Source organism: Cercospora beticola, chromosome 8, assembly GCF_033473495.1.
Source record: "Cercospora beticola chromosome 8, complete sequence".
NCBI lineage: Eukaryota > Fungi > Ascomycota > Dothideomycetes > Mycosphaerellales > Mycosphaerellaceae > Cercospora > Cercospora beticola.
This window is the reverse complement of record NC_088942.1, coordinates 1,188,756-1,211,449: the sequence shown is the minus strand read 5'-3', so window position 1 is coordinate 1,211,449 and position 22,694 is coordinate 1,188,756. Positions and strand designations below refer to the sequence as shown.

General features: G+C 53.4%; 8 protein-coding genes across 8 annotated transcripts; 3 read left to right on the top strand and 5 right to left on the bottom strand.

Annotated features, from left to right (window-relative positions):
- Positions 1-976: 976 nt before the first annotated feature.
- RHO25_011755 (uncharacterized protein) lies at positions 977-1,360 on the bottom strand (the record flags this gene model as incomplete). Its single annotated transcript, XM_023603173.2, has 2 exons — positions 977-1,262; positions 1,317-1,360. The coding sequence occupies 2 exons, from the start codon at positions 1,358-1,360 to the stop codon at positions 977-979; spliced, it is 330 nt and encodes a 109-aa protein (XP_023454831.2).
- A 475-nt stretch (positions 1,361-1,835) lies between these two features.
- On the top strand, positions 1,836-3,853 carry RHO25_011754 (uncharacterized protein; the record flags this gene model as incomplete). The annotated part of the gene is made up of 4 exons (XM_023603172.2): positions 1,836-1,867; positions 1,922-2,092; positions 2,145-3,516; positions 3,581-3,853. The coding sequence occupies 4 exons, from the start codon at positions 1,836-1,838 to the stop codon at positions 3,851-3,853; spliced, it is 1,848 nt and encodes a 615-aa protein (XP_023454391.1).
- Positions 3,854-6,409: 2,556 nt separating this feature from the next.
- RHO25_011753 (uncharacterized protein) lies at positions 6,410-7,648 on the bottom strand (the record flags this gene model as incomplete). Its single annotated transcript, XM_023603171.1, has 2 exons — positions 6,410-7,569; positions 7,627-7,648. 2 exons carry the CDS (start codon positions 7,646-7,648, stop codon positions 6,410-6,412), a joined length of 1,182 nt encoding a protein of 393 aa, XP_023454393.1.
- Positions 7,649-8,249: 601 nt separating this feature from the next.
- On the top strand, positions 8,250-10,764 carry RHO25_011752 (uncharacterized protein; the record flags this gene model as incomplete). The annotated part of the gene is made up of 2 exons (XM_023603170.2): positions 8,250-8,452; positions 8,508-10,764. 2 exons carry the CDS (start codon positions 8,250-8,252, stop codon positions 10,762-10,764), a joined length of 2,460 nt encoding a protein of 819 aa, XP_023454392.1.
- Positions 10,765-11,624: 860 nt separating this feature from the next.
- RHO25_011751 (uncharacterized protein) lies at positions 11,625-12,462 on the bottom strand (the record flags this gene model as incomplete). The annotated part of the gene is made up of 2 exons (XM_065603451.1): positions 11,625-12,255; positions 12,308-12,462. The coding sequence occupies 2 exons, from the start codon at positions 12,460-12,462 to the stop codon at positions 11,625-11,627; spliced, it is 786 nt and encodes a 261-aa protein (XP_065459523.1).
- Positions 12,463-12,826: 364 nt separating this feature from the next.
- RHO25_011750 (uncharacterized protein) lies at positions 12,827-13,643 on the bottom strand (the record flags this gene model as incomplete). Its single annotated transcript, XM_023603169.2, has 2 exons — positions 12,827-13,436; positions 13,489-13,643. The coding sequence occupies 2 exons, from the start codon at positions 13,641-13,643 to the stop codon at positions 12,827-12,829; spliced, it is 765 nt and encodes a 254-aa protein (XP_023454395.2).
- Positions 13,644-17,609: 3,966 nt separating this feature from the next.
- On the top strand, positions 17,610-20,096 carry RHO25_011749 (uncharacterized protein; the record flags this gene model as incomplete). The annotated part of the gene is made up of 1 exon (XM_023603168.2): positions 17,610-20,096. One exon carries the CDS (start codon positions 17,610-17,612, stop codon positions 20,094-20,096), a length of 2,487 nt encoding a protein of 828 aa, XP_023454394.1.
- A 1,283-nt stretch (positions 20,097-21,379) lies between these two features.
- RHO25_011748 (uncharacterized protein) lies at positions 21,380-22,411 on the bottom strand (the record flags this gene model as incomplete). The annotated part of the gene is made up of 2 exons (XM_065603450.1): positions 21,380-21,920; positions 21,984-22,411. The coding sequence occupies 2 exons, from the start codon at positions 22,409-22,411 to the stop codon at positions 21,380-21,382; spliced, it is 969 nt and encodes a 322-aa protein (XP_065459522.1).
- Positions 22,412-22,694: the final 283 nt, after the last annotated feature.

Below are 22,694 nucleotides of genomic sequence, written 5' to 3'. Positions count from 1 at the left end.
CTGTCGCACGTGCCGCGGAGGCACGATACGAGCGTGCGGGAAGCCATCTCATGCCAGCATGCCAGCCAGCCATGTGGGGTAGCCGACGACCATGAACTTTGTCCAAAGGAAAAGAATTCCCTTTTCATCATCGACGATGGCGATTGAGGTATGCAGCAGTAGTATATCTTCTCGCTCTTGCGCGTCTTCGATTTCTCAAGCTGAACGCATGCTATCAAGGCCGGCCATGTGCGCACGTCTAGGCGTGGCAGAGATTGGCGCGGCTGCATAGCTACATCGGCTATCTCCTCTCTGACGATGATGATGATGACTGCCTGTCTGTCTGCATGATCTGCTATTTGTCGCTTGAGGCGAGGTTATTGGCTTGAAGCTATCATCGCTGTTCTGTGTTGTGTACTTGCGATCCTGATTCGGCCCCTCTTTCCTCCCTTCGAGCAATCACGATCAAGGCTGTAGTATGGTAGTGTGATCATGATCCAGTATATATCGGCTTCCTCGTCTGCCAAGATACGCAACAATGTGCACCAAGTATCTGACGCGACTCAATATCTGCGAGGCTGAAATCATCCTTGTCCATCCCAGAATCCGACCCCTCCATTATAAGATTGTTCAGTCGTCGACGCGATGGTTTTTCCAGGTAATGTGTTTCCGGAATATTTGATGTTTGGCTGATGAGGACATGATGCACGGTGCATGTGCGTCACCAGTTGACAGAACACCAGTTGAACTTTGCAGTCTTCGTCGCCTCTCTTCTTGAGGACGAGCCGATTTGCCGTTCTCAAGTGGAAGCGACTGAGATTCGTCGCATGACGTTGCGCTTTGTCTCTCAACTGTGTTACGCTTGACATCTTTCTCGCATCGCACTCGATTTCAATAATCACGTGCCGTAGGCCTCAGAGATACCAGTGTTGAGTAGATGAAGCTCACCGCTGCTCACGCCGCGCAGAAGAAGGCAGATGAAAGAAAGGAGATATACTTACCCATCCTCCTTGGTTCCGATCAGGGGCCTATTGTCCGGAGTCGGATCTCTGTACTCGGTATGTTGATTGCCCATGTTCTGATCGTACGAAGGCTGCTGCTCTTGATGACCGCTGGCGCCGTTGCCCTGGTGTGACTCGACTGTCGGCGCTGCGGCCTGTTGGTTGAGGAAATCATCAGCGGCAGCCGCAGCCGCAGCATCGGCATCAGCAGCAGCTTGTGGTGCGGGTTCGGTCTTGGTGGGCGCAGCGGGCGCGTCGTTTGCGGTGTCGTCGCCGTCGTAGCTAATAGCAGTCAGTGTCGCGCGCGGGAGGTGGAAGGTCGGCGGGCGGGCTCACAGATCAGCGAAGAGATCCTCGTCGTCCATGCCCGGCTCGGCCATGGTCGCGGCGGGTCGGAGTGAGGATGCGCGGTAGAGGATGTCGCAGATGCGAGGAGGAATGCGGGTGGTGTCGATGAAAGAGAGTGGACGAGGTGGGTGCGGTGGGTGGAGTGGTGGTGGTGCAGAAAGCGGAAGCTGCAGTTTGTGTCAGCGGCGGGTGAGCGGTGCCTGAGGACGCAGCACCTGCACGCTAATGCGTCACGAGATGGGGAAGCAGATGTTGGCTGCATTGGGAAGATCATCTCGATTTCAAGCCGACGTCTTCTGCTAGTCGCTGTCTGCTGTCACAATGAACATGAACTTCAGAAAGCCCTCCCACCAGGTGTGTCCCTTCTGACCAACTCCTCTCTTCCAATTCCGACAAATCTAACGGCGTCGCAGCAGGAGATGGTCCAGGTCGGTTCGTGTCGCGCCCTCATCCACCCGCCGACCAACGCTCGCAGCCACCCACGTTATTACCAGACCGGCCGCTGACATGGACATTTGGGCCTTCATAGACCGCACCGAGTGAGTTGGCGTCTGTTCAGTCACTCTGACTACATCGTAACTGATGTGGAGCAGCACTACGTCTCCCTTCTGGCGATCCACGTCGGCCACCAGCAATCGCAGCAGCAGCAGCCACAATGCGAATAACCCCTCTACCACCCCAAACGCGGACACGCCCGAGCCGACAACGCGCAAGGTCATTGGAGCGTCCTACAGCCATGCCGATATCCTGAACTTCAATCAACTGTACGCTGCATCGAGCCACTTCTCGCGACAATGCGCTCATGCATGTAGGTAGATCCCTCTCTGGCAACGATCGACCACGAACACCGCCCACCGATCCCCGCAACAGTAAGAACACGCCCTCGCCTGGAAACACGCGATCACCGCCAACGCGACCCAAATACTCCTCCTTCCTGGCCGAGTCGAGCAATGCCTACGACGATGACGACGATGGCGACGCATTCGGTCTGGAGGAGGACGATGAAGATGAGTTCGGCCTGCCCAGCATAGCGTCTATGCGAAGGAAGAACAAGCGATTATCAAAAGCGAAGGCCAAGGATCCAGGGGGAGGGCTAGGCAAAGGCAGCAGCAGTAGCAGCAAGCAGTTCGGCGGGGCACTGACTGGGAATGGGGGCGCGACTTCGCTGTCTTCCGCATCATGGGCAATGGACAATGGCGACATGGCAGAGATGCGCACTCAGATACCAGCCTACCCGTCATTAAAGAAGAGCACGGAGGGACAGAAGATCTTGCGACCACAATACAAGGAAATCCTCCGAGATCCTGCCAACTCACTCCACCTGATATCGCATCCTTCATTACCGCCGAATGCGGCAGCAAAAGAGGCCGAGGCACACTCCGCACGAATCACGCGAATAAACAAGTTCAAGCGAATACTGCAAGCATCCTCGGTCAATCTGGCTGAATTGCGAGACTCTGCCTGGTCAGGTCTACCTCCTGAAGTGCGAGCCATGACCTGGCAGCTGCTGCTAGGCTATCTTCCCACAAGCTCCGAGCGTCGTGTCGCCACACTGGAACGAAAGCGGAAAGAGTACCTCGATGGAGTGAGGCAAGCTTTCGAGCGGGGTGACAGGTCGGCAGACATGCCTACTTCACCTAAATCTCCTCGGGTGGGCGGGCGAGGTCTTGATGAAGCCATCTGGCATCAGATCAGTATCGACGTCCCTCGAACGAATCCACATTTAGAGTTGTACAGCTACGAGGCCACACAGCGATCACTGGAACGAATATTGTATGTATGGGCCATTCGACATCCCGCATCCGGTTACGTGCAAGGCATCAACGATCTTGTGACGCCGTTCTGGCAGGTCTTTTTGGGACAGTACATCACAGATCCCGAAGTCGACTCGGGAATGGATCCTGGCCAATTACCGAAAGCTGTGCTGGACGCAGTCGAGGCTGATTCATTCTGGTGTCTGACCAAACTTCTTGATGGGATTCAAGATAATTATATTCACGCCCAACCTGGAATTCAAAGACAAGTCGCGCAACTACGAGATTTGACAGCGCGCATCGATGGCGGGTTAGCGAAACACATGGAGAATGAAGGAGTGGAGTTCATTCAATTCTCCTTTCGATGGATGAATTGCCTCCTCATGCGGGAAATTTCCGTGAGGAATACTATTCGGATGTGGGATACATATCTTGTAAGAGCTTCCCTTCCTCCCTTCTCATCCAACAACTACTGACTAAACTTTCTTTTCTGCTTAGGCCGAAGATCAAGGCTTCTCAGCGTTCCACTTATACGTCTGCGCAGCGTTTCTGGTCAAATGGTCGGATCGTCTACAACAAATGGATTTCCAGGAGATCATGATGTTTCTACAGTCTTTGCCTACGAAAGACTGGACAGAGAAGGATGTGGAATTGCTGCTGAGTGAGGCTTTCATCTGGAAAAGCCTGTTTGCGGGGAGTAAAGCGCACGTCAGGCAGGGAAGTCAAGGCGTGCTTGGGGAAGGAAAGGGCGGGAGAGGCTTGCAGTTGTGAAATGCAACCCGAAGTCATGAACGGCTCTTGGGAGGGAATGAAGACAGAAGCAAACGCTGGGATGGATATACCCTTGGTATGCTGCTAGGGTGGAATCAGAGAAGATGGGATGGAAAGCAAGGTACGAATACGAACACGGCATCTCGCCGTTGGAATCAATTGATGATGTGCACAACAATGCTCCTATCTCTTTTTTCGCCTCTCTTCTCGCGAACTGAGCGATCAAGTCCGTCTCACAGGCGATAGATCAACGTTCATATGCCATTCCCAGCCATGCTGCTCCAACGATCGTTCCTCTGGCTAGATGGTCAAGTCAGTAAACCGCCAGGCTGCCTGGTGTTTGACGCTTCAGCTTGTTTGTCTACACATCTCGAGCGCATAGGAGCTGGACACTGAGATTACCAAGGCTACTCTCCAGTCTAGGAGCGGTTGTTTTTTGCCACCTTTTGCCTCGCTTCGACTTTTTCCCATCTGTCGGACCTTTTACATATAGCTTTATTTGGCATGGCTGCAGATCTTCATATACCTACTAACGCGCCGGCCTTTCAACGATCGTTCCTCCGGCTAGATGGTGAAGTCAGTAAATCGCTGGTTAGCTAGTGTTTGATCATATGGCTCACTGGGTTCGCAAGTCTCAAGCCTGTTGCGGGTTTGAATTTGTGGAGCGCGGCCATTAGTCTCTTGTTGGGGGACGATTGTTTTTGCTTACTTTTGCGTAACTTCAGGCCGTTTTGTCTTCTCAGCTGTTCAGGCTACTTACTGACTGGTAGTAGGTGACCTTCACATACGAACTGTGTGCCGGTTGATCAACGATCGTTCCCTGGCTAGATGGCCAAGTCAGTAAATCACCAGTCTCACTTCGAAGAGTACCGGTGTCTGACGCTCTGGCAGACTTGGTTTCACAAACTACAAGTCCATTGCGAGCTCGTATTGTGCACCCATACTTGGCCTTTCTCCTCCCTGGGGAACGGTTGTTTTTTACTTCTTTTGCTTCACTTCAACATTTTTCGTTTGACCTCAACTCATGGGCTCTTTGTGGCATGTGAACGGCGTTGGGAGATCTTTATGTATGAGCTGTAATGCTTCTTCTTTAACGATCGTTCACCTGGCAGAATAGTCAAGTCAGTAAATTGCCGGCTTATTGAAGAAGCTTGCGTTTGACGCTGCAGTATAACTTTCTTGGCTGCCTCGAGTCTTAAATAGACCACGGTTCCAGAACAGTCCAATGATGTGTGCTATCCTGACTGGGAAACGGTTTGTTTTTTGCTGCATGTCAACCACTTTCGCGTTCTTCTTTTGCGGTCTCGAGATGGCCGCTCAGTGTTTACAATCGATCTTGGACCATGTTTTCTTAACAATCAGTTTCTGGCTAGGTGGTCAAGTCGGTAAATCGCTGGTTTCAAGGCTAGCGTTTGATGCTCCGACCTAATGGTGTCGTACCTTCGACAACTGCAGTGGCTTCGTTGTACATGGTCTTGACTCCCGTGGTCTGTCTAGCTGGAGGCTGGTCGTTTTTTTGTTCTTGCTATGCTTCACTTCTTTTGCTGCCTGACTGTTTGGACATTGAATGCTTATATACAATATCCATTCCTACCTCTTTCAACGATCGTTCCCTGGCTAGATGGTCAAGTCAGTAATTCGCCAGCTTGTGAAAAAGGCAGGTATTTGATGTCTCCGAGCAATGGATGTATGACTCAAGACCAGATTAGAGGCTCTCGGTGCCAGACAACCTCTCGGCAATCATTTCGCAGGGGCTCGATCGCTTTTTGCTTTCTAACACCATTCCTGCTTGATTGTTCCGTTCTTCTTTTCATTCTTAGGGACATAAATATAACCTTTATATGTTGTGTTCAACCCTGATCTCCTAACGATCGTTTCTCTGGCTAAGTGGTCAAGTCAGTAAATCGCCAGCTTGCCAAATAAGTCAGTGTTTGACGCATTGATGGATGACGGTTGCCGATAAACAGCTTAGCATAGGCTGTTATCATGCCAATTTGCGTCTTTCACGCAAGCCGAGAACGATTGTTTTGTCCCAGAGCTGACAATTCTCTTATGATTTTGTGTTAGGTCGTAGTCGTTCTGACAAAGCGAGGTGGGGACTTGCGAGTTTCTGTTCCAAGCCGTAATTTCTCGATGAAGGGCAACGTAGTGGATGATGTTTTGCTACCTCTGGCACTCAATGACTCGTCGAGATTGCCTCCCCTTCGAAGTTTGGCTATATTGTCTTTTCGATAACAGCTGGCATCGCGAGACATGGCACAGTTCGTCTCTTCTTGATACTGACGCCTTCGTTGGTAGAGCTTGGTAAGTCTCTTCCGCGAAGAGACATGTCCTCGGAGAAGCGTTCGTGCGCGAGTAAGGCGTACCGTTGTGTGCGGTCAGCCACGGAGACCAATGCCTGACGAGCGATACCGATCCCGATGCTTTGCCCCCGGGCAATGGCAGGCGGGCATGCGGGCCGCAATATTGTGCGAAACAGTGGGACTCAATATCCTGGTTTGCGGCTCACGTGCAGGTCTTGGAATGTTTTCGATTGTTCCATAGACCTATATGCGATCAGTCATGTTGTGCATGCGCTACGCCATTCGTTTTCGGAGCCGCAGCCTCCCCTCCATCTTCCACAGTGAATACTCCATGCGTCCAACTTTCCACATTGCCCAACCTCCCTGTCCGTCTCGGTGATCTGCCAGTCTTTACCAAGTCCTCCCACTGCCGATCCAAGTCCACCAAACCCTCCTTCGGCGGACTGAATTGCCTCAACTTCACGCCAGCCTCCTGAAAGATCTTGGCCGCTTCGGCGTCCATGTAGTAGCTCTGACTGTAGACGACCTCCGTGATGCCCACCTGCACGATCTTGATTGTACATGTCAAGCAAGGGCATGTATTGCAATATAACACTCCTCCATCGCCCACACGTTCCCGCCCAGCCTCGAGCAAAGCGTTCTCCTCTGCATGAATGCAGAGACAAGTACTCAGATCTGCACCTCCAGACAGTCCGGTAGCTCCAGTACCGTTACACCTGGGACACCCACCTTCTGCACAGTTCTTGATGTTCCTCGGCGTGCCATTGTAGCCTGTGGCAAGGATTCGTTTGTTTCGGACTAAGACACAGCCAACTTGTCGCCGCATGCAATTTGATCTTCGGGCGGCGAGAGATGCAAGTGTCATGAAGTAGTGGTCCCATGCTGGACGGATTCTGCTCGGGTCTGTGAGGTTGAGGGCATCGAGTGATGCCCAGAGTTTTGGTAATGACGGAGTTGAGTTTAGGAGTTTTATCTGGGCTCTGCTTGCTACTGTTGCGAGGTTTGTCGATGTGTCGTAGAGATGTGCATCGTTGCGGATGACGAATTGTTCGAGCGTCGGAGGAGTCAAGCTCGCTTGGATGCATTTGTTGGTGAAACGTGCCCAGCGCGTTGAAATTGGTGCGTCTACGTGGACAAGAATGAAGAACGGGCGCCTTGTCAAGACATCAAGGACTGACTCATCGTGTATTGAAGTCGTGACGAAATTCTCTTGCCAGTATTTTGTGGCATAGTCGAGAAGGTCCTCGATTTTGGTAAAAGTTGTGCCGGGATGGAGGTGGTTCGATGGGACGTGTGCTTCTGAAGCAGACTTTTCTACACTTGGTGTCGTAGTACTTCGGGACAGTGTGAGGACTTGGAAGTTGTGACGTTGCACAAGATAGTCGAGAACGGAATTCTTGCCTGAGCATATACCTGAAGCATAAGTGTGAGCTGGCGGTAAACGTTGTGTGCTGTGTAGGTGAAGTATACCTCCGCAAATTCCGATGAGCATTGTCAGCTATGTAGTGCTATCACAGCAATGGTCTCTCGCGACATATGACTTGGGATGTTTTGTGATTTCTTTGTTCATCTTGACATCTCCAGGAGCAGAAGATGGCACGTCGATTTTGAGTTTACTAGCGCGTCTTTGTGAGACGCGACGCGGAGAGCGGGAAGCTGCAGGGCAGACGGATCGGCTTCGTGACGTCCGGCGATGAACCAGCTCACGAGCTCGACAAGCAGCTGTACAGCTTCACAATTGCGAGATCAGGTGGGAGGCTGTCTTTGTTCACTGTCTCTTGTCGCCGGATCTCATTCCATCAGGGTTCAACACTCGGATGCACGAGTCAACTCATCACTCGAGCCTTCCTTAGCCTGGGCCTGCCCCGCTTCTGCAGGAACGACGGCACAGGGAAGCAGCTCACGCGGCAGGAGCACTCGACAGCTCCGGCTTCATTAGCAGGCACTGTCTCGTGACCGGCATCTCGACACTCTCCATCGCGTGATACGTCTCTGATGACTTTCCTCCTTGATTACTGACCCAGCGACGACCTTCCTCCGTGAACCGAATACCATCAACATCCTCCGAACGACCCCTCACGACCACCGCCAGCATGCTACAACCGCTGCAGTATGCGCCATGGACGACCGACGTCGAACTCGCTTTCTACTCAGCCCTCGCCTCCCTGAAGATCAACCATGACAAACTTGACTCCTCCGCGCGTAAGGTGCTCGGCCTGTACGAGATCAAGCACTCGGATGCGCCTGAGCGAAGTACGAGGATGCAGATACACGGCTCGGCGCTTACAAATGATGAGTAGGTGGTGGGAGTAGACACAAGGAGAGCAGGGTTACATGCTGATGGGCCTCAGAACACCCAACGGACTTTACCGCGCCGAGGGCCTGATAAAGAACTTCAATACTGTGGAGGAGTTCCGAGAGGTCGACAAGGCTGCACACATCGAGCGAGCTGGGCGGATGATCTGGGACGCCATTCGAGACGGAACTATTTACGAGTGCCCATCGCTGTTGTGCTCCTTCACAGCTCTCTGCTTCGCCGATCTCAAGAAGTACAAGTTCACCTACCATTTCGCATATCCTGCCCTTCACTCAGACCCACAATGGCGCATGGTCGCGCCAAACAACAATCCAGACGCTGCCATGACGAAGCTCGAATCGAAAGAAACCACATTACTTGTGGATGCAGTGCAGACGTGGAGGTATAGCGTGGATGCCAGACAACACGGCTTCTTCCTGGCAAAGCGATTACGAAAGGCAGTGCTCGAGGAAGAGTGGAAGAGAGGGTGGGGTGAGGTGGAGGAAGAGGAAGAGGACGGGAATCTATGCTCGAAGAGAAAGAAGAGTACACGATCTTCCAGTCTGAGTGAGCTAGGCTTCTTGTGGTGGGTTGGCCCGCTCAGCAGCTATGAGACGGGATTCTTCAAGAACGCTCGACCAGAGGATTGTTATGTTTGCTTCGCGGACCCTTCAACCTTCCCAGCAAACCCAGGGTGGATGCTGCGAAATCTGTTAGTCTTGGTGCGCCAGAGATGGCATCTCGACAAAGTCCAGATCTTGAGCTACAGAGACACGCATGCGAGACGAGACAAGCCAACATCATTAATCATGACTTTGCAAACCTCAGAGCCAGTTTACGACTTTGCTGCTGAGGACCAGCTCAAGAAGTTGACGGAGATGAGTGGCTCGTCCGCACTACTGCCCGGTCAAGTCGATCAATTTGGCGAACTAATCGTGGAGGAGCCAGTCGAACGGAAAGCGGACTCGAAGGAGCTGCCAATACGGCCTCCACCGGAGAAAGCCCTCAAATTCCCCAAGGTCACAGGATGGGAACGTGCTGAGCAGAACAAGGTCGCTTCACGAACAGTGGACTTGGCGGCATATCTTGACCCTTCACGACTTGCGGATCAAGCCGTGGATCTCAACCTCAAACTCATCAAGTGGCGGATAGCGCCGTCTATCGATCTGGACACGATCAAGAGCACCAGATGTCTGCTGCTCGGGGCAGGAACCTTGGGAGCGTATGTGGCACGAAACCTGATGGGCTGGGGCGTGCGAAAGATTACCTTCATCGACAACGGTCGCGTCAGCTACTCGAACCCTGTGCGACAGCCGCTCTACGACTTTAAAGATTGCCAAGGTGGCGGAGTTTACAAAGCTCAGAGGGCCGCCGACATGTTGCACGAGATTTATCCTGGCATCGACGCGGAAGGCGTGGTGCTGAGTGTTCCCATGGCAGGGCATCCGATTATCGGCGATGAGACCAAGATTGAGAGACAGTACGAGCAGCTTAAGAAGCTAATCGATGCTCACGATGCCATCTTTTTGTTGATGGACTCGCGCGAGTCCAGATGGTTACCGACCGTCATGGGCAAGACAGCAGGCAAGATTGTCATCAACGCAGCACTCGGATTCGACTCGTATATGGTCATGCGACATGGTATGCGGGAGCGACCCTCAACAGAAGGTGGAGACGAGAGCACAGTCACAATACAGGCTGCCGACGATCCGGATCCACTCAAGACTGCTGCAGGCATACCGTCAAATGGCACGAGTGCTGTTGCCACCCAGACAGATGAGCTCAGCTGCTACTTCTGCTCTGACGTGGTGGCACCGGCGGATAGCCAGAAGTCTGCGACCCTCGACCAGCAATGTACAGTGACGAGACCTGGAGCAGCTCCGATCGCATCAGCACTTGCAGTCGAACTTCTTGTCTCGCTGACACAACATAGACTGAAAGGCTTTGCACCGGCATCACAGCCTCCCACATCAACAGCTATCGCATCAGCACCTCCCACGGACCCCAAATCACCGGACTCACATCCTCTCGGCACAGTTCCACACCAGCTTCGCGGGTACATGTCGACTTGGCAAACGCTGCAGATCAAGGGCAAGGCCTACGATTGCTGTTCTGCCTGTTCGCCCAAAATTCTAGGAGCTTACGAGCGAGACGGATGGGCTTTTGTCAAGCGGGCAATGAATGAACGGGGCTTCGTGGAAGAAGTCAGTGGACTGGCGGAGGTGCAGAGGCAGGCAGAGGAGGCTGCCAAGGCAATGGAAGACGAAGAAGATGAGTGGCCTGATGAGGATGAAGAGGGCGAACTGATATAGGGAGAAATCTGAAGCAAGTGCTGCTTGACTCAGGTTAGTTCTGCAATGCGTGACGGCGCCTGCTTGCTAAAGCGGCTTCGCTGGCTACTACTTACACTATGATACAATGCATGCCTAAACTTGATGGGGTTCGAGATCTTTCTTCCCATGCATGGCTTCCATCTTCTCATTCTTCAATCTTGTATGGCAGTTCAGAGCCTTATCATAGCTCGTACATTGTATATTGCTTCTGATACCATACTGCAAATCCTGTGTCGAGTGAGTTCTACATCACATCAAGAGGTGCAGAGATACGCCTGACGGCCTAACGAAAATGGGCTTGGAGTCTTTCGGTGGGAACTGAGCCAGGTGTGAGAGGCAGGATGAGTCAATGCGCGATCCGTGAAACGTGTTGAAAACATGGTATTGTGCGTAGCTATTGAGGTGAGACTGACAACGGCTCGACGCACATATACCACGCCTTGTCCGATCTCCAGTCACCTGGCATGTGTAGTGGACAGCTATCGTTTCCATGTGACCTCTATTGAGGGTCATCCATGGCACCGCTGCTCCCAAAGTGCGTCCGCTGTGGGCACAGGCGTATAGGAGAGCTGAAGCTCTTGATCCTTCGCGACCCCTTAAAAGTGCTCTGCACGTTTGATCCCAAGTGGTCTACGAAATCAGCACTTGCTCGTGCGATACGTCCCCGATCTAGCATCGGGAGAGCTACTTTGCATAGGTTGCGTTCTTTTGTGGGAGTCCCCGGTCTTCTACGATATTGTCAGCGTTTATGGTCTCATGAACTCATAGCATGCGATTGAGATTACCTGTACCGCCGTGTTGACCCTCCAAGGTACCCGTGGTGATTCGCACTTCTCATATCACTCCAGTCGATCCAGAAGCTCACGCGTGAAAAGCTCCTGACCGTCTATGCCTGCAACTTCGTAGAAGTCTGCCAGTGTCTCGGGTTCTCCAAAGTCGTCCCGAACGTCGACCTTCATCTGGAAGACTTCAGCTGCTAGACCCGCATCTAACAGTCCAAACAAGTGCAGTACTGTCTGGTGCACGGTCAAGCCGGCACCAAGAAGGCCGTCGTCGCTTGCTCTAAGCAGTGTTGTCAACCAGGTTGAACTGCGGCCGCGGCTCAACGTTAGCTCGATCGTCTTGATCAGCGCCACATTGGCTCCGACTTCCTTGAGCCACGCGCTCAGGTTTTCCGGCCTGCCGAAGCGCGAAAGACACGTTCGAGAGTTTGCATTTTCTCCTGGTAACCAGCTGATGGTGTGTTTGAATGTATTCATGCCGTACCAGATCGTGAGACTTTCTTCACGAATCTGCCGATTTACGGATACCAGCGATACGTAAGGGTGTCGGCCAGTCATGTGAGTCCGATCCCAGCGAATATGGACTCCATCTTTGGAACATAGGGCCATCTCGTAGATCATGTTGCGCAGCTCTGCAGATAAGGACATGAAGCTCGAGCGTGATTGCTTGACTCGCACCTCCGATTCCCTGTCATTCGAAGTCAGTACAGCCGTTCAAGTATGTCTTGTCGAGGTCGTACTGTTGCAGTATACCGAGCTTCAGGCGACCAACAGAATCGTCAAGAAGCTTCTCGAGAGTAGCCGTTCCCATATAGGGGAACTGAGTACGCACTTGGAGCGCGTTCGCTTCGCGGATGCTCGATGTAAGCTCGTCAACCTCATCGTGGAAGGGCATCTTGTCGTGCGGTAGGTAGAGGAGGGGGTGGTGAGTCTGCAGCTGCGATCGAAGGGCTTGTTACTGTCTGCGCGAGAGAGCGCAACCTCGAGTAGGAAAGGCTAAATACGTTGTATGAGTCGGAAGGGAAAACATGCGAGTCGATGTTTGCTTTCAAATCAGGCAGGCGCTTCGGAATAGTAAGCGTTTGCTCGATGTCCGCTTTGACCCACTTATCCACTTCACTTGATGCAGCGCAGCCCAGTCTTGCGTCGTGCGAGCAGATGCCAGCCTGATTCTGCTCTCGATACATTCAATGATTGGGCTTGCCGCGAGCCTTGCGGTCCCATCACACCCTCCAACGAATTCGTGACGAACTTTCCCCTTACTTGTATCTCAACCGCTTGATCAGCTCTTCAGTCAGAAGATCCTCCCCGCTCACGCCTGCAGCTTCGTACAGATCCTCTCCTGCTTCCAGGCCGTCGCGGATCAAGAATGTAAAGATCTTGGGCGAGACACCTCTATCAAGCAAACCACAAGACTTAAGCACCCCTTGATGCACAGTCAAACCATTGAAGTCAAGACCTCGACCGCCAAAGCTCAGGATTTTCGACAAAGCTGACCCTATTGTATCCGACCCCCAAGTGCGCATCGTGATTGACTTGACCATAGCTGCACCAGATCTGAGATTCTCCAGCCACTTGCGGACAGATCTTGGAGAGTCAAAGTCCGTCTCGGGATCTTGTGCACGCCGCCAAAACACTGGGTCACCAATTCGGCACTTGAAAATGTTAATACCGTACCAGATAGGGCGTGCTTCCTCATAGACTTGTCGATTCGCTAGGAGCAGTGTCGTGTGCTGGCAAACGACGTCCTGGTGGGACACGTTGACTGTCCCCTCGACTTTGAGCGCCATCTCGTAGATTATGTTGCGTAGTTCTGCCGACAACGACATGAAGCTTGTGCGAGACCGGGCGGCGCAGGTTTCCTTCTTCCTAAATCAATGTCAGAATGAGGGAAAAGCGCTCGCACGGGTAGTCTGCTCACTGTTCGACAAGTCTCGAAACGATAACATTCGCAGTTTCGGCTAATAACTCCTCGAGAGCTTCAATCTTCAGGTACGGGAATTGACTCCGCAGCTGTGTGCGTGCGAGTTCTTCAATGGTATTTGTGGCCTGCTGAACCTCATCTTCGAACGCCATGCCGCCGTGAGGCGAGTCACAAGAGGTGTGGTGTGTTGAGGCTTCGTTAGTGCCCTCACTCGTCCGCGCGACTGGAGACCTGTCGACAGAAAGGCAACGGAGATATTCTGTGCTGTCGCCACCCTGCGGCACAGGCAGTTGTAGTAGTTATGGACCGCTGCTGCTAAAGTCGATGTTGTTGTTGCTGCGCAGGTCGAGTTGGGGGCTCTGCAGAGGTCTTGCTGATGGCGGCGATGGTTACGCACGGGCTTCTACATTCAAGGAAGGTACCAGCCTGTGCGACTGCACGTTTGCTGCGGGGCGACGTGGAGCCGTTCACTCACTTTCACTTCCTTATGAATTCAACTTTACCGCAGTGCATTGTCCTGTCATCTTCTATGAGCATCATTTCGTCGCCGTCACTCCTGTAGCTTTGCACGAAGTCATCGGCGACTGTCCATCGGGCAGAGCAGGGGCTGTCTTAGGATGATTGATTGCTAAGAAACATGCTCTCCTAATTACATGCCACGCTTGGTTCTAAAGTCAGGCCGCGGGCTTCATATCTGGGCTCCATATCAGGGCGGGAGTTTGCTGAGGGTGTGTTGTCGTCGAGGGGCTATGGAGATGTGGCTGGAGGCCCCAGCGGTCTGAAGCTGGAATTTCGGGCAGTACAGAAAAGAAACTCACACGTTGTTTGGGGTTTTACCTTGGTCCTTGCCACGTCTGCGGACAACGGTGTTCTCCGCCACTTAAACTCTTGAGTACCTGTCTGGAGTGCTCCTTGAATTCCGCGCTGGTGTCGGGGTTGTTGAGGTTGGCCTTGTGACCATCTGCGACATCATCCAGGATAAGACTGTCTCTGCTTTCGACGAGTATTCTACTGCTTCATTATTCTTCTCCAGCATTGGGCCTCAAAGCTTAATGATCATGTTGCCGACAACGGTGCAAGCCACCTTACGTGGCCATCGTCATCAACATCACCGGCTTCAAAGTCTGGTTCTTCGTCAAGGACGACAAGGAGGTTGGTCTCGTTTCCGTTGCCAACGTTATGAAGCACAGCTCCACGTCAAACAGGCTCGCGTGGAGCTGCGTCATGAACCGTTGTACGCTTCCTGATCGAGTCGCGAAATTTGCTGATATTTGGTTCGGCCGCCGTTAGCACAACTCCCCGCCGCGTGTCTTCCATGCCATGAAGTTAAATTCTGTCGTCATGATGAAGCTCGTATATTTCGGGCCCTTTCGCTGCACTTCACGCAGTGTTCGGACGAGTGAAGAGACCAAGACGAATGCTCAAGGTGATCGCGCCAGATTGGCGAGTGCATCGGCGCAGCGAGTGTGCGATGGTGGCCGTATCTGCGTACATCCTCCTACAGTCCAATGAAAATGCATACTGGGTGCCTGTGCATCGCGACAAGGCATTCAGCCTGCGCCGCTGCGCGCAGCCATATCACATTAAAGAAACATTATTGCTTTCTGAGCGCTGATGGTCAGACCCAAAGTGTCGTCTCGTACTTGAACCAATCGCGTGGCCCATGTCCCGAATGTTTCATGTATATGATGCCCAAATCGGCTTGGTCCAGATGTGTACCGATATAGTAATTCTCGGTTCTTCAGGTTTCACAATGAAGGACTTTGGTCCGTGGTTGGTATCGCCTGTGGAGTCAGCTTCTGAATGACACGCCCGACGCCTCAACACATCTCATCCAGGTGAGCGAGCCGCACAACTCAACAGTCTCGCCTTTTAACAATATTTTGCGTCGCTTCACCTGAGTGCTCGCAGTTCTCTCGGTCTTCGCATACGGCAGCCTCCGCTTGGGATGCCTGAGGCAGGACTGACATCCGATACAAGGACAAGGACAATGTCCCGTATCATGTAGCATTTGAGGCAATGAACATGCGGATGTTGCGGCAACGAAGCCTTTGCGACGATACGGCAGGTGCTAAGGGATGGACGGCAGTCGTGTCCGAGAGTTGTGTAGCGCCAGGCAGTTACGAGGGACGGCGATCCGACGCTTTGCAGTATCACATTGGTGAGCCTGCCAGAAGCGCATATGCACCCTCCAACATTCTGGACTCGCGCCTCCAAACACAAGGCTTTCTTTTAGGGTGGTTGCGCATACCGTAGACAAGAACAGATGTCGTTGATTTTACGTTGGCAGGCACATTCCTGCCAAGGAAGGCGCATACGCCTGGCGTGCGCCCCAAAAGCTTCAGAATCGAAAGTTCAATTTATTCCGTATTCGCTTCTTATTTTCAGTGCTTGTCCACGATTCTGCGAACCTGTCGTCGTCAGCACCATGTGGGCAGACACGCGTGTACGGCTTTTCTTTCCTCGAGATCGAGCGTCGACATGTACGACAATAATTTCCCAGACCGCCATGCCCTCAATGAGCAAGGAACCAGAGACGTGTCGCGATTGCGCTTTACATGACCATCATCGCATACCTCCTAGGAACGGACCTCTTCCAGAAGGCGAAACGGCCAGATACCTCTGCTGTGCATCGCATGTGCTACAGATCCATTGAAAACATCGGCAGAGGTGGCCGAACAGAACAGCCCTAGTCGAATGAACTCTATTCTCGGACAGTGAGCGAACGACGCCAAGATCATCATTGAGCTGCAGAACGATATGAAGACCGCCACCGCCATGGTGTGATAGGTGGCGCGACGTGTCTGCTGTGCTATCAATGCGGTCGCTGGTCAGGGCTCAGCTGCATCTGTCCGGCAGACGGCACGATTTGTCAGCAGCAAACATTTGGTGGTCCCGGCGCGCTCGTAGAAGTGGAGGAGCAGCACGATGCCGTTGGGACGTTTCGCCCATGGCCAGCAAGAATTGACGACTCGGCGTGATCATTCATGACACTATTGAAGAAGCTGACGAATGCGAGGTTGCCATCGTCATTTTTGGGGCCACACCTCCACTCCATCGAAGTGTATTTCTCCTGAAAAGCTCGTGAAAGGCTCGGAACGTACCGAAAGTTGAAGTGGAGGAGATACTGCATAGGGACGACGCGTGGGTGTGATCCTCCGGCAACATAGCCCGAGCATGGCAAGTGACGGCTTGTCGACGAACACACGAGGAGAGCAGCAATAGAAGGAGTAGCGTCGCGAGGATAGGGAGTGATTGAAGAACGATACGAACAGATGCCGTGTGGGCCGGCGACCGCGTGTGAAGGACGAAACCGGGCACGTTTGCTGGGCCAGGATGTCACGAAGCCAGTCTCCACCGGCGCGGGCTGCCCTCTCTCGTACAGTACGGTCGTACAGTAGAGGATAGATACACTGCGCAGTCTCGCGAGCGCCATGTGCAGCGACACGACGAGCGCTGGTGGCTTCATTTCTGCGACAGCCACCACTCGCCGTGTCGCTGCACGCCTGCGGCTGAAACTGCTGGAGCGCGAGTGCGAACAGCGACACGACACGGCGAGAGGGCTGCTTTTAGAGGAGCGGGCGGCGTCGCACCAGGCGAACCTTGGGCGCTTCCCGTCGCGTTTGGCGTACGCGTACCTGACGATCAGCGCCGCAGCCGACCAGTGAGGAGCGCAGTGGTGGAACTCGTCGCGACTTGAGCCTCCGTCACGTGCGGCTAGCGAGTTGCTTCATTTCCAGGTGCGTCGGTGTCAGGGACGCGGTGGGCCAGGGCGCAGCAGCACTGAAACGACGTGGTTTCGCACGGAAGTTCGGCACTTGCGCGCAACGGCCACTCGCGGTGCGGTTTGATTGATGACGGCGGCGGGCAGGCCCCAGCACGCGCCCGGGACAAGCACATCTCAATCTCCCGTCTCCTGCTCACTCGTGCCCGTCCGCTCGACCTCGCACTCCACGCCCACACCGCGCACCTCGCATACACCTGCTGGCCCCGGCCGCCGACTCTCGCTTCTTCTGACATCCCTCTTCCCCTTCGTCGTCCCATGCCGACTGCGCATGTTTGAGCACTTTCCACACTCTTTCCTTACCTCTTCTTGCTGAAAGCGTGTTCGCTTGAACATGCACTTTTCCTCGCTCCTTACCGCGGCGGCGTTGGTCAACGTCGCCGTGTCCAAGCCAGCTTCAGGCAATGAACTCAACAACAACAATTATGACCTCGCCGCCCCGCTCGACAAGCGCCAGGCGGGCCAGGTCATCACCACGGGCGCCCGCGGGCTCGGAGACGGCCGTGTGCACGTACGACTAGAGATCAACGAACTCGCCAACAACAGACCCGACATGTGGTCGCTTTACATTCGCACCATGGCCCAGTGGAAAGAGGCCCCGAAGGACGACTGGACCGGCTACTGGGGCATCTCCAAGATTCACGGTGTCCCTCGCATTGACTGGGATGGTGTGCAGAAATGTGACGACTGCGATGGCGCAGATGGCTACTGCACACATGACTCTGTCCACTTCCCCGCATGGCACCGAGCGTACATGGCCCTTTTCGAGCAAGAGCTGATCAAGCACGCCCTCGAGATTGCCAACTCTTTCGATGGCGCTTTCGGAGACCGCATGAAGGCCGCCGCACAGGCACTGCGTGCTCCATTCTGGGATTGGGCAGCCAACCCAGACCAAGGCTCGACCGCTCTGCCGCCTTTCATCAGTGGCCAACAGGTGACTATCGAGGGCCCCAATGGCCAAGAGACCGTCGACAACCCTCTCTACAGCTATCACTTCACCGATTCCTCCGACATGGAGTTTTCTGTTTTCGTCGACTGGCCAGACACTTTCCGCTGGCCCAACTCAAACAACCAGGACGCGCACAGCCAAGAGCAACAGGCCGTTGACGCTTTCTCCAACCTCAACGGCAACCTGCAGGATCAGGTCTACCAGCTCTTGACACAGTGCAAGAGCTACCTTGGTTTCGCCACCGACGCTTCTGGAGACCAGCGCTGCGCCAACAGTCTGGAGGGTATCCACAACACCATCCACACCAACGTAGGAGGTCCTGGCTCGAACGGTGTGTCTGGTGGCCACATGACCTTCTTGCCACTTGCTGCTTTCGACCCAATTTTCTTTCTGCACCACTGCAACGTCGACCGTTTGTTCACTCTGTGGCAGACCGCCAACCCGAGCACCTACGGAGCCAGCCAGGTCGCTCCTCACTCCACTTGGACCATTGCTCAGGGCTCGAACCAAGACGCCAACTCTCCTTTGATGCCGTTCCGCAAGGCCGCCGATCAGTACTGGACCACCAACGACGTTCGCGACTTCGCCGCTACATTCGCCTACACCTACCCTGAATTCATCGTTGGTGACGGACAGCGTAACACGATCGTCAACTACATCAACCAGCTTTACGGCTCCAGCCCATCTCTGACCGCCTCCGCTCTCTCTGCTCGTGCCGAGCCTGTGAACGGCAGCAACACCGAAGGCGGTAACGGAGGACGTGGTCTTGAGGCACCACAAGGTTACGGTGGTTCGTCTTCCAGCTCCTCCAGCCCTGCAAGCTCTCAGACTGGTGGCTCTGGCTCTGGCTCTGGCATTGGCATTGGAATTGGTCCTATCAGCATCTCCATCGGTCTGCCATGGAACAAGCCCACTGGAGGCGCTAGTAGCGGTCCTTACCCAACTGTCACTGGCGCATGGAATGGTACCAAGACCGCCGGCTACCCAGCCCCAACCGGCACCGGTGCTCCATTGAACCCCGCCTTCATTGCACCAAACGGCAGCGTCTACCAATACCAATGCAACATCGAGACCCCTCGCTACGCTCTCAATGGCTCGTACACTGTCTATGTCTTCGATGGACAGCCAGGCACCAACGACACAAGCGAGTGGCTCGGCGAGAAGAACTGCATCGGTCAAATCGGTGTTCTTGCAGGTGGCGATATGGCCCACGAGGTTGTCTCCGCTGGCTCCGTTCCGATCACCCGCTACTTGCAAAAGCTGTACATGTCCGGCAAGATCTCTGCCTTGAGCGAGGATGTTGTCCTCCCGTACATGAAGAAGAACCTCAACTGGATCATCGTCTACGATGGCGAGCGTGTCAACCCTGAGTCTCTCAACGGCTACAAGGCCTCTTTCCTGTCTGGTCTCCTTTCTCCTATCCTTGATGGTGAGCTGCCAAGCTGGTCGAACCTCTTGCCTCAAGTCGATGTTACCAAGGACAAGGTTGGTGGTATTACCGAGGCCGTGGAGGGACTGCTCGGCGGTGTTGGCGATGCTCTCAGTGATGCTGTCGGCGACATCGGTGACAACATTGGTGGTATCATCGGAGGTATCATCGGAGGCGGCAGTGGTAACGGCAACAGCAACGCTCCACACGGCTATGGATCCGCCTCTTCTGCGCCGTCGTACCCAGGCAAGACTGAGGATTCGCCAGTGCCAGCGACGACTGCACCACCATCTCAGAACCCTCCTAGCTACCCATCGCCGCCTGAGGAGGAGGAAGTCACGACCACGGTTTACACGACGCAGTACGTGACGTACTGCCCTTGCACGGAGTCAACAGCAGCACCACAGCAACCCACCGCGACAGCATACGCGAAGCAATACTAGATGTCTAAGTTTTAAGACCTAATGCCCAGCCGCATGAAGAAGTTTCGTATTTGTTGATAAACCGTACTCTCTGCATTGCGTTTCGAGAACTGGAAAGACGCTGGTAATTATTTGATGACAGAAGGGTTGGATCGAGTTGTTGCGAGTTGTTGTGCGCATGTCAACTACCAAAGAGTAGTTTTCTGTGGCACACGCTCATTTCAACTCCCTGGACTGCACAGTGCCTGGAAAGGTGGAAAAAATCTACAGACATGGCGAAGAAGAAGAAGATTTTCCCCTGTGTTCAAGAGAGAATTAGTGGGAATTGGCTCCTTTTTGTGTCCGCGTGGAAAAGAGAAGAGATGCTGAACGATGGCACTGTGTGAAGTGCGTTTCGTGTGTCAAGAGTGTGTGTAGAGTGAGAGAGAGATCATCTTGTGCATATTTTATCTCATCAGTTACCAGTCTTACGTTACCTTTCTTGTCAGTCTTTTCTGCTGTTGATGATGTATCTACAACTAATTGTTCCCTCACAGACGTCGCTTGATGCGAGTCTGGGCTCACTGTCATCGTCATCTTTCCCAAGCATAATATCTTGGAGCCAATGTTTCCTGCAATTTTATTCTCAACTTGGCGAGAGCCGAGAATCTGACATCTTACCCCAGCTCTTTGCCCTTCGCTCTTGCCCTGTCCTGCCAATTATTGAATTTGTCCAGAACTGAGCCGATTTCGCGGGGTCAGGGATACCTGGTATATAATGTGGCTGATTTCTTCGACATGGAAGTTGACCCTGCATGTTTCGCGAATGCTGTGAGATGCTATCTTTGGGTTCGAGCTCGCATGGCAAGGAGAAAGTTTATATGCGGATGGAAAGTTTATTGTGTCAGCGAGCGCTCTTCTCCTTGGCGGAGGTGGAGGTGGAGTCGGAGTCGGAGGCGAAGGGAAGAGCGGAAGTGCGGCACACGGCATGATTTGAGTGTTGAAAGGTGTTTCTGCTGGCCGTGTGAGGAAAGTGCGAATGACTCGGTGTGCCGATGAGATTCGGATTGGGGATGATCTGTTTGATGGCGGGGACGGGTCGCGTGTTTTTGCATATCTCTTGTCGCGGGTTGTCTGACTTAACAGACTGCACGCATGCATAGTGTGCAGACTGCATGCAGTCTCGAGGATGATGAAGCACGCTTCTTGAGGCGTGTGATTCAGTTGCCGGTGAGTTTTCTTCTTGTACTGATCTCTACCTCCCGCCCTCGTGACTTGAGGAACCTCGGGCTAGGATTTCTGCTCGGTTTCTATAATCGTTCTCTCTAACAGCTGGCGCTAACGCTCGCAGTTCTACTTCCCACGAACGTCCCTCTGAATCCTTGAGCAGATGTATAGCTTCCTTGAACCTGCACGTTGAAAACTACGTTTGGTGTTCCTCTGCTCTGACGACCGTTACAGCTCACCACGGCCGCGACACCTCCGTTTGTTAACGCTGCTTGAGTGGAACCAATACTCGTGCCGGATCCGAATGGTGTTCCAGCTCGGCGCGCACTTACACCTGCTTCGCAGAAACTGCGAGCGACGTTGTTGACGCTTTGAGCGGGCGTAGTGACATTGACTGGGATGGTGAGGGTTGTGGTGATGCTGGATGTTGCTGATGCACCTGTTGCTCCTGCAGCGCAGTTTCCTGCGGTGAGTGCGTCCTGAGGGTTTCCTCTCACGCTGCGTTGGTCGGAGGCGCCCGCTACGGTTGAGGATACGTCAATTGAGACTGGTGAGTCGGATACTGTGGCTGTGCTGTTGGATCGACCGGATGAAGCTGTCGATGAGCTGGTCTTTCTTCTCTGGATGGCGCCACCAGCTCTAAGATGCATAGGTCAGCATTAAATGCGTTTTTGGGTGTTGTCTACTTCTGTGATATCTTACGTGGCGGCGTTTCCGTCACTGAAACTAATGACCTCGACCAAGTTCGCTGCAGCACTCATAGTATTATTCGTGTAGCTTGGGCCGCCTTGCAAAGTTGTGGAATCGGTGTTCGTTTGAGGTTCGCCACCAGAGGTAGGAAAGCCATTGTCGTCGGTTCCGCTTGTCGTCTGCGCTGCCCGTTGAGAGAAATATCGGTCAACACTTGCTACTCCTTGAGAGAGCTGGCCGTAGTTCAAGTCGTAGTTGAATCCTCTTGACCGGACGTAGGAACGTAAGGTATTTGCATTTTCGAAAGATCGAAATTGTGCTTCTGAGACGGAGAATTGAATGTTCACCTGCTGCGATTGGCGTTCGGCGAGCAGTGCGAGTGGTGTGGCGGAGGCTATGGTTAGAAGCACTTGAGCAAGTATCACCTGGGAAGACAGCATTTTGGCAAGGTAGAATGGTCTTTCGCAAGTATCATGAGATCGCGGAGCAGATAGAAGCAGTCTTACCTTCAGCGGTATCCTCGACGTCTCTACATATATATGCGTGCTTCGCACACTCGAATTCCCATCGTGCGATCTTGAGAACAAGGAGCCCCTCATGCTGCCGCTCTATCGACGGCTGGCTGCAGACCAGATATTATCGGGCCATTTGTCGAGCCCGGTGAACCACTCGCCTTGTTACCGTGTAACAGGAACAAGTTCCTTACTATGCAACATTTGAGGG